We start from the raw sequence: 11,082 nt of genomic DNA, 5'->3' as shown, positions 1-11,082 counted from the left end.
AAGTTCATTAAGCTTGAATTAGGGTGCGATTCTTGATTTTGATGTTGATCGATATGATTTGAGGCCTCGAGCAAGTCCGTGTTATGTTATGGGACTGGTTTGTGTGATTGGACGGGGTCCCGGGGGCCTCGGGTGTATTTCGGGGTCGTTTCAGACCAAATTAGAGCTGTTTTGGACTGCTGTTGCTGGTATCTGATTTCCTTCATCGCGAACGCGAATGGAGTCCTGCATTCGCGAAGAGGAATTTTGAGGCTGCTGAGTTTTGGTCTTGGCGAATGCGACGGGGAGGTCGCGAACGCGAAGGGATTGCCTGAGGGACCTATGCGAAGGGTTAATCGCGAACGCGTAGAAGGAACGGGGGAGCTGGGCCCGGAGCCTTTTAGCCTTCGTGAACGTGGGGTCGCAGTCGCGAACGCGAAGGAGATGATTCTAGAGCCATCGCAAACTCGAGGCTTTGATTGCGAACACGAAGAAGGGCGGACCAGGGTGGGGCAGAATGTTTTAAAAGCAGGGTTTGAGTTCATTTCACCCATTTTTCACACGGCTTGGGCGATTTTGGAGCTTTTGAAGAGGGGATTTCATCATCTATCATGAGGTAAGTGAGTTATACTAGTTGTGAGTTAAATACAAGGTTGATATATGGATTTAGACATGAAAATTAGTGAAAATTTGGGATTTTGAAGAAAACCCTAGAAAATGTTATTTTTGGATTTTGACCACGAATTTGGGCATGGAATTTGGAATAAAATTATATATTTGAGTTCGTGGTGTTATAGGTAAATTTTATCTTTGAAAATTTTCGGAATCCGTGTACGTGGGCCCAAGGGCGATTTTTATCGACTGTTCGAACGGAGTTGGAAATTGTTGTAAATTGGATTATAATGAGTGTTAAAGTATATATTTATGGATTTGCACATTTATTGACTAGTTTTGGAGCGTTAGGCATCGGTTTGAGTTGTTGGAAAGGCTTGGGAGCCGGCTATGGAATTTCGGAGCGAAGTAAGTCTCTTTTCTAACCTTGTAAGAGGAAATTTATCCCATAGGTGAATTAAATTAATATGTGCTTCCAATTTGTGGGGGCTACGTAAGTATGAGGTGACGAGAGTCCCTGTGTAGCTACTATTATGCTTATGTCCGGGTAGTCTAGGACCCAAATCATGTTATATTTGCGATGTTTGCATCCTACTTGTTAATTTAACTGTTTAAAACATATTGAAACTTGATAAAGGAATTGTAAAAGGTTAAACTTCACCTACTTGAGTTTTAGACGGGTCACTTGACCGTTAATGAGAATTGATATTTCTTTGAACATTAACTCTTAATAAATCATGAATTTGGTTGTTTATTTGGTTTTTCTCTTCTTGTGGAGCGGGCCGAATGCCTTAGTAGTAGATAGATGTATCTATGGTTCGTGTCGTTTGACCCTCGGCAGTGTACAATTTATATTTATATGTTGGATCGGGCCGTACGACCTCGGCATGACTTGCGCATGATAACTCTTTGGAACTAATAATAATTGGCATTGCTTTAATGGCTTGAGATATAACTTGTTAAATCATGAAAATGAAATTGGAAATTTCTATTAGTAAAAAGAATTGTTGATTGTTTCCGGTTATTGAATTTCCAGCTATGTTATATATTCCATGCTTAAATATAATATCGGCATTTTTTATTGTTAGCCCATGGTAAATGTCAGAGTCGACCCTCGTCACTACTTCTTCGAGGTTAGACTGGATACTTACTGGGTACGCGTTGATTTACGTACTCATACTACACTTGTTGCACATTTTTGTGCAAGCGCATATGTGTCTAGTGGCCCTGTGAGAGCAGAGGCGTGATTATTTGCGGGGACGTAGGTGAGCTGCATTTCCATATTACGATCCGCAGCCAGCAAAGTCTCCTTCAAAGTTACTTATGTCTTTTCCTGCCTAATTTGTATTCCGGACAGATGCTGTATTTTATTTTACCTTCCTAGTTGATTCTCATGCACTTGTGACACCAGGTTTTGGGGTAACTATGGGCTGTTCAGTATTGAAACTGTGAAAACATTTTTATTCATTCTGTAAATTTCATCTTTTACCAATTAATTGAAGGAAATTATGATTTCAAAAATGCTAAAATGAGAACCAAGTTGATTATTTATTGTTGGCTTGCCTTACAGCGGTGTTCGGCGCCATAACGACCTTTAATGGATTTTGGGTCGTGACAATATAGTTTGGTGGACCCTTAGTTTCTATCAATTGGTATCTGAGCCAGTTCGTTCTATCAGGCTAACACCTGGAAAGGATCCTCATGGGTGCTCCACCAAACTTTGAAGAAGGTTAGTCTACCTAAAGACCACCAAGGTTCAATGGACAATACTACGAATGGTGGAAAACAAGGATGCATGACTTCATCGTGGCTGAAGATTCAGAGGTCTGGGATGTTATCTGTGATGGTCCTTTCATTCCCATGAAGACCATTGGTGAACCAGCAATGACAATTCCAAAAATAAGAAAGGAATACAACCATACTAATCGCAAGTCTATAGATAAGAATTTTCAAGCAAAAAATGATCCTCGTCTGTGGCATTGGACCAGACGAATACAATAGGATTTATGCCTGTCAATCTGCCAAAAAAATCTGGGAAGCTCTCCAAACAGCACACTAGGGGACAACTCAGCTCAATTAGTCGAAGATTGATATGCTAACCACTGAGTTTGAACTCTTCAGGATGAAGGATGATGAGTCCATTCAGGTCATGCACACTCGCTTCACCTCTATCATCAATGAGCTTCATTCTCTGGGAGAGATTATTCCAAGGAACAAACTTGTCAGGAAAATACTCACTGTATTACCTGGTTCCTGGGAAAGCAAAGTGAACGCTATCACGGAGGCAAAGGATCTGCAAAAGCTGACCATTGATGAACTCATTGGCAATCTGAAGACTTATGAGATGAAGAAGAAGAAGGATCATGAGAGAAGAGAGCCCAAAAGGGAGAAGAATCTGGTCCTCAAGACAGACAACAACGACTCAAGTGGTGAGGATGCTGATATGGCCTATCTAACAAAAAGATTTCAGAAGATGGTTCATAGAAATGGAGGTATTCCAAAGAGGGGCAGTTGTAGCAAGCCAAGAGGCTATGACTTATGTCATAAGTGGGAGTAGCTAGGATATTTCATCAAGGACTTCACTCCCCACAAGCAAGACCAGTACAAACACAACACATATAAAGCAACCAAGAGGAACCTGGTTCCCGACAAAAGATTCAAGGGAAAAGATGTCATTGATAATGTTGTGAAATAGGCTCTTGCTTCCTGGGGAGAGTCTTGCAGCGAATTTGGAAAAGATGATGAGCAAGGTGATAGCTCTATGATGGCAGTTGAAAGTGAAGCAGCTGAGTATGACTCCATTTTTGCCCTAATGGCAAATCAGATGAGGATGAGGAAGATGACAATGATGATGAGGTAAACTTTCTGGATGTTCAAAGAAATTTGAAGTCCTATTCTTAAAAGAAGCCTATATCCTTGGCTAATTTTCTAATTGATGCATATCACAATCTTATTAATGATAAGAATGTGTTAACTGTGGAACTAGGAGAAATAGAACATGAGAGAGATGATCTAGTGGTTGTTGTGGCTGATCTAAAAGAGACCATTGAGAGTTTAAAAGGGGAAAAAGATACCTTAACTGAGAGGATTGCAAACATAGAGCATGAGAGAGATGACTTATTAGTAGTAGTTGTAGACCTAAAGGAAACAATTGAGGAACTAAGAAGGGAAAGTAGGCATGAGAACACTCAAAAGGGAAAGGAAGTTGCAAGTGAGGCACACCTTAGGCTTGAAAATGAGCTAAAATCATTGAAATCTAGTCTGTGTGTTGAACTTCAGAAAAACAGACAACTTCAGGAAGATCTAGGCAGTGTGAAGAATGACCTAGAAAAATCTCTTAAGTGGACTTGCTCCTCTGATGCAATCACTACTATGTTTAAGAACAATGGGGGAATAGGCAGCGAATCAGATTCCAAAGGGAAAAAACTCCCTACAACTCACATAGCAAGTACGTGACTGTCCCTGATAACTGGCCCTGCACTCACTGTGGTAACACCGGGCATTTCAAGTAAACATGTAAAGCCAGATTCCAGTCCCAACAGAAAAACAAAAATTTTTGCTGAAAAAGTAACTGCTGCTAAAGAACCAGATCCCTCATATAAAAAACGTGTGATGCTTGCTTAGACAAAAAGAACTTTGATTCACCCTTTTCCTCATTACAAGGGACTCAAACTTGTTTGGGTTCCTAAGTCTAATCCTTGATTCTCTTGTGTAGGGAGCAATGAAAGGAAGCAACCAAAGATGGTATATGTATAGTGGCTGCTCGAAGCATATGACTGGAAGCACTAATAATTTCCTTTCACTCAAAGCCCTGCAAGGAGGGAGTGTGTCCTTTGGCAATGGCAAAAAAGGATATATTCTGGGAGTAGGGAGAATTGAGAAGTCTCTCACTCACTCAATCGAGAATGTGTATTGTGTGAATGGCTTGAAGTACAACTTACTGAGTGTTTCTCAAATCTGCGACAAAGGCAACAAGGTGGAATCTATGTCAAAAATCTACATAGTCACAAATCTTGTGACTGGTGAAGTGATCCTGATGGCAAAAAGATACAAAAACATCTATGTCGCCGATTTTGAGTCCTAGATAATGGGGATCTCACATGTCTGAGTGCTATGGATGATGATGCTCAAATGTTGCACAAAAGGTTGGGCCATGCAAGTTTTACATTGCTGAACAAGTTGGTCAAGAAGGACCTGGTTCGTGGACTGCCAAAGTATAAGCTTAAGTTTGCTTAACTGCTTTGACTAGAGTGTCTTGATGAAACCAATCCTAAGTGAGTTATGTGCCATGTGTGTATGAGGTTTGTGTGTTATTCTGTGCATTGCATTTGATGTCTAGAACTTGCCCCGTGTGTTTGCAAAGTGAAATAGTAGTTTTGTTCAGTCTTGGAAGTGATATAGGCGTTTCTTTGTTGAGCCATATATATATTTTATCCGCCTAATTGTATGTATCGTAGTTAACCCCTTTGAGCCTGTAATCCTATTTCTTTGGCAACCACATTACAAGCCTTACCCATTTGTTTGAATTAACCATCTATTTGAACCTTCTAACCTCTCATGAGCACTTGAATTGTTATGAACTGTGTAAAAGTTAATGTATGGGGTGGTTGGTTTGGATTTTGAGACCAATGAAATAAGGAGAAAGGTGCACCGTTTTGAAAAAGTAAGAGCCACTTGAATTTGAAAAGAAAGAAAGGGAAAAAAATAGTTGTATTGCTGTGACAAAAATATTCCTTGATAAGTGGTGACTCTTGATGTAATTGTGCTTAAAGAAGTATGGGGTAATATACATTAATGTGAAGGTGGAGTTTGGTTTGACATAAGTATGGGGTTTGAATGTTAAAGTATATGTATTAAAGTGCTTAGGGAGGTGTAGTCACTCTGATATCTAAATGTATCCTACCCGTCTCGCAGCCTACATTACAACCAAATAAGTCCTACTTGATCTTAGACTGAATGAGCTCGATTAGTAGAGGAGTACACTACGGGCAAGCCTATGGTGCATCTTTTGTGGCATATGAATGTTATTTCTGAGAGTGAGTGAATTCTTTCTATCTTGAATTCCTAAGTGTTCTTATATTTTATTGGGTGGAACTACTCTCTTTTGTTGTGTGAGGACACTTGATTCATGAAGGAAAGGTAATGTCAGTGACCTCTATGTTAGAGTACGTGGGTAAGTTGTGAATAATGCGTGGTACCTGTAAGTCAAATCTTGAGGCGAAGATGTTACGCTTTTGTGCCTAGTCTGTTTTAAATATTCTTGGTGTGATGAGTTAGGAGAATTGTTTAAAAAGGTCGTGTCTATATAAAGTGTAGTTTTATTGCTCGAGCACGAGCAATGATGTAAGCTTGGGTGTTGATGATAGGCTATAATTGCGTATTTTAGTCGACTATTACATTCCAATTCACTGCACTTCAGTTGAGTTTGCGCTTTAATCACTAGTATTTTGCACTAATTGTGTGTTTTATGCCTTGTAGGAGTGATTCCGAGCTATGTAGATGTTATGGAATGAATTCAAGTGATTTGGAACTTTGAAGTCTGAGTAAAAGCCCAAGGAATTAAGCCGGGATCGTGTTCGGGGATCAACGGATGATAGTTAAGAACGAACTAAGAATCAAGTAGGCATATTGCGCACTGTCTAGTAAAATGTACATAACTTTTTACTCAGAAATCCATTTGGGATACACAATATACGGTTGGAAAGATAATTCAAAGGGCTACAATGTTACCATTTTACGTATTTCCGAATTCCAAATGGAACCGGGTGAAATATGCGCGACAAGTGTACGGCCGCGCACTGGACGCGGATGTGAGGCAGAAACTGGGTAAAATCCGCGGCTAAATCCGCGGTTGAATCCGCGTCCGCAGATGTTCTGTCCGGGAAAACTGTCCTTTTTCCCGTAGGAGAAGGTATAATTGTTTGGGCCCAACCCTACTTGGTATATATACATAGAAAAACATTATTTTTGGGACTTTGGACATATTTTAGACCTAAGAGGCTAAGGAGACCGGGGATTCGACCTAAGGAGGCAAGAACAAACTGGGAGCAAGGCGGAGAATTTTCCACGAGTTTTTCACTTCCTTCTTCCTATTTCCATTATTGGTTATGAATTCTAGTATTGTATTTTTGCATACTATTATGAATAGCTAATTTGTTTTTTAGGGTATTGATAGAACCTTTTTCCGTTGGATTTCTCTACTTGTTCAACTGCGAGTTTGTTGCTATTGATTGAATGGACATCAATTGATTGTGCCTATTTAGTGTGTACTGCTCAAGAGAGAGTACATATTTAGGTAGTTGTTGAATAACGTCACTCCAACGTATGTGAGAAATAAATACAGTGGGCTTAAAGGTAGATTTAGAAATAACAAAGCCTTGACTTGGTCATAGTGAGCGTTTAGATGAAGCAAACTAGTGTAGTTCGAGAAAATATGTTAGTAAATTGTTGTAGTTGCTCGAGAGAGAATTACGACACCAAAAGTGCTCACGATCAGTAGAGAATACATCGGCGAAACTTAGGGAACATAGCTGGAAGGATTCCCACAATTCGGGAAATCATAACTCTAGACCTCCTTAATTTAGTCTCCAACCCTTTGTCTCGTTAGTTGATAATTTTACTGCTTTATAGTATTTGCTAGTTAATTAGTTAGAAATATAAATTTCAATCATTATAATTTAGAAAATTGTTCAAACTTGTTTTCTTAGTGATATTAAACAGATATAGCTAAGCCTTAGTTCTCAGTGGGATTCGACTCCAGACTTTTAGACCGGATTATATTTGCAGCGACCGCTTATCCTTTTTAGGACTAGAGTTGGGCGTGATCAACAGGTTAGTAGTCTGTTGGAAAACTAAGCATCCACCAGACTGTATAGAGAACCAGGTTCTCTATGTGTTTCCACTGAAGATACTAATGAACCAAACTGTATAGCGATCTGGTCCTATATCAGTTCCCACAGTGCTAACTACTGAAACCAATATGTAAATGAGACACAGGATAAGTTCCTATTGTATAGAGAACTAGATTCTTTATAAGCTCCCACTGTAAGCAACAGAATGTAAAACCAACCAGTATAGGGAGTCAGGTTCTCTAATTGTTCCACAGTAGCTCGGCAGTAAGTAAAGAACACAGAGGATTTTTACGTGGAAAAATCCCACACAAGGGGATCAAAAAACCACGACCTACACTTGTAGGCTTTCAACTTCACTAACTTTTAAACACCTATTACAAGCCACTTTGTAATGACTCTATTACAAAGGATTCAACTTAACTAACTTGTGGTACTCTCACCACAAGCCACTTTGTGACTCTCTAGTTACAAAGACTTTAACTAACTTGTGATACTCTCACCACAAACCACTTTGTCACTTCCTAGTAACAAAGACTTTAAACTCAACTAACTTGTAACAACACTATTACAAGCCACTTTGTAATAACTCTATTACAAAGACTTAACTTATGACTAAACCTAGTCACAACATAAACTGTAGAGTTTACGGATTTTGGGTTTCCTAAAAAACAGCTTCTAAGAAAGCAAGATAGGAGTTACAATGAAGAGCAAATAACAAAGACTCAACAAACCTAAGGACTTAAGATATCTTCGATCTTGGATCAGGTCCTTGAGGTTGCAGCAGCTTTGTTCTTGAAAGAGGTTGTGGCAAGCACTTGAGTGAGTATTTTCATTTCTGATTTTGCAAGCCTTGGACAAGAATGTCTTGTGCCTTGCACCAGGTTTATACTACAAAAGACATCACCTTAGTGATGTCAAATCTTGGTTAGTACATGCCTCTTCTCAATGGGAAGTGACTGCTGTACTGTTTGCTGAACTGTTGCGTGTATAGTTGCAGGCAGTCACTTTCTGCAGTTGCTTTCCAGCTGTACAGTTGACTTATACTTCTGTCAGGGGAACACCAAGGTATCAGGTTCCTAATCTGGTTCCTGTGAATCTAAAGGCACACTGCCCAGATTATCTTGAATAATTGTACCAGGCATGCTTCAGGTCCTTTATCTGGTTCTCTCATGAATTAGGTTTTTTTACCTTCCTTGATTGTATTTATACGTGTGTGACATCACTTACAATGATGTAAGCAAGGTAGGTAAAAAGCCTCCCATAGAAAGTTGACTACTGCACTGTTCCTGTGCAGTAGCGTGTACAGGCAGCAACTTTCCTACTGGAGAGTTGACTTCATACAGTCTCCTCCGGAACTGGTAGGAACCTGTTTCCTCAGCTGTTCCTTCCCCTCTGAAGAGTTGAGTTATATCCCACGCTGGATCTCAACCTGAAACTTGTGATCTCGAGGTCTTGTGAATGTGTAACAACTTCCTTATCTAGTTCTGGATGGTAAGTTTGTTAGATCATCAAAACATAAAGTAAAGTACCTATGCCCAAGGTACTTGTAACCTATCAATTTCCCCCTTTTTGATGACGGCAAACTTTGATTTGATATTCCCCCCGCGAACCAGATCTCCACATTGTTCCCCCTACGAATCAGCCATATTCCCCATGAGAACTGAACCTAAGGAGCTGATCACAACTGGTTCCTCAAGACCGTTTGGCAAATCATCAAAACTCAAAGTACCATAACTTATCAATTTCCCCCTTTTTTATGAATGACAAACCTAGAATTATTCCCCCTAAGAACCAGATTCCTTACATGCGTTAATCACATCTGGTCCGTGCCCAGTTCGTTGAGAACGTTTGTCATCATCAAAACATGACATAGTGTAACTTAGATCAATTTCCCCTTTTTTGATGATGACAAACCCGAAATTATTATTCCTCTTGAGAACCAGATTCCTCACATGTTTCCCTGCGGATCAGACCTATCATCAACATATTATCAGCAACGTTCCCCCCGCGAAGCAGAGCCATCTTTCATGCACAACACAATATATCAATTTGATTCTGTTCCTCCCCCATGTTGACACCATACCATATAACTTTCACACCCATGTTGACACATACAACTTCCCCCTTTTGGCATCATCGAAAAGAATAACAGAAGAAACACAACCAAAAAGAAGTTCAGCAACATTAACTCAGGCCACTTGGGAAACACAGCATAAACAATAACAAGAATAACAAGTGAATGTCAGTGCACAAAATAGAGTGATTGCCCATAGTGGAGTAATTATAATAAAAGAATAGTAGTTTCAACAAGACAGAATATGACAATTTAAACAACTGAAGTACCAATGTCATCAAATATAGGGATCAAAAGAAGATAAGAATTCAAGGGAATTTAGAAAAGGAGTGAAAGACATGGATCACTGGGCAGGAGGAAAAGTAAGGGGCTAAGGCCTTGATGAGCTTGTCCATTTGTTCATTTTACTCTCCTTTGATCAATGATCATCTACTCTCTCAGTTCCTCCACTTGTTTCCTCAATCTTTCATTCTCACCCTTCAACTTAGCATTCTATTCTGCCAAGGGTCCTCGAGGACCAGGTTCTCAACCTATCTGAGTAGGTTGAACCAGCAATCAGATCACCAAGAATCTCCTCAAGCTTCGTCTCATCAAGAACAGACTCAGTCCCATGCACATATAGCATCATAGTATCACGTAAAACATAGAAGTTTTTACTTCTTCTTCAGAAACATTGGGACTTGGAGGAACAAAAAGGTGATTCTATTTTTGGAACTCAACAATGTCGAGGAGTTCCTCCATTTTTCAGCAATATTAGAGTCAATACACTGCCTTACAGCACTTTTTGAGACTTCAATGTCTTCTCCCTCCAAACCTAATGGCTCAACATTTTACTTCTGTAAGGAACCAGGTTCCTCACTTACACTAACCTTTCTATCCCTGAGCAGCCATGTCTCCCTTTTCTTCTTCTCAATCTGTTTACCCTTATCATCTGCTGCATCTTCCTCAACCAAACTCCTGTTTTTTTTTTAATATTTTTATTTTTCTCACAGGGAATCGGTCACACCACTTCATCATCAATCAACCTACTTTTCATCAATCCTTTTTACTGGATCGGAAGTTCGTTTATACACAGAACTCAAAGAGAAAAAGATCATCATTAAAATGGACTTCATGAGAAGGACTCTAGGGATCAGGTTCCTCATTCAGACCTCACATTTACCAATCTCTCCATCCTTCAAGACTTCCACAAATCCAGCAACAACTTCAGCCTTACGCTCTAGAATATTAGATCTACCCTATTCCCTTTCAGTTAAACTTCCATCAAAATCTACCAAAGAATTCTTGGGGTTTTGATTCTGACGGAGTTAGGTTTTTGGAAAGTGAGAGAGTTGGGTTCACTTCTGGCATATTTGGAAAGAATGATTATTTTGAGACAATGTTGATTTTGGTTTTGAAGAAAAGAATCGGTTTTGTATGGGTGTAAGATAGAGAAGTGCCTTTTTGGGGCAACTGGTCAGTTCAGAAAAGGTTTATCATTTTGGACTCCAAAAGTTAGGAGGAGAGGAAGGAGAAAGGCAGAAACAAATTGATGACATGACACTTCAGCAACTTAAAAAGGCATAT

At 39.6% G+C, this 11,082-nt stretch overlaps 1 protein-coding gene across 1 annotated transcript; it reads left to right on the top strand.

Moving 5' to 3' along the window:
• On the top strand, window positions 2,383-4,675 carry LOC109232504. The gene is made up of 5 exons (XM_019398273.1): window positions 2,383-2,567; window positions 2,713-3,083; window positions 3,416-3,447; window positions 3,556-4,035; window positions 4,307-4,675. The coding sequence occupies exons 1-5, from the start codon at window positions 2,383-2,385 to the stop codon at window positions 4,673-4,675; spliced, it is 1,437 nt and encodes a 478-aa protein (XP_019253818.1).

This window comes from Nicotiana attenuata, chromosome 9, assembly GCF_001879085.1.
Source record: "Nicotiana attenuata strain UT chromosome 9, NIATTr2, whole genome shotgun sequence".
NCBI classification, from domain to species: domain Eukaryota; kingdom Viridiplantae; phylum Streptophyta; class Magnoliopsida; order Solanales; family Solanaceae; genus Nicotiana; species Nicotiana attenuata.
The sequence above is the reverse complement of the archived record's forward strand: the minus strand, read 5'-3'. Positions and strand labels throughout refer to the sequence as shown.

Excerpts from the sequence above, each read along its gene's own strand:
- LOC109232504 (XM_019398273.1), top strand. The coding sequence starts at position 2,383 with ATGCATGACTTCATCGTGGCTGAAGATTCAGAGGTCTGGGATGTTATC. Across the intron at positions 3,084-3,415 it reads GATGGTTCATAGAAATGGAG|ATGAGGATGAGGAAGATGAC; the intron begins GTATTCCAAAGA and ends ATGGCAAATCAG. Across the intron at positions 4,036-4,306 it reads AACTCCCTACAACTCACATA|GGAGCAATGAAAGGAAGCAA; the intron begins GCAAGTACGTGA and ends TCTCTTGTGTAG.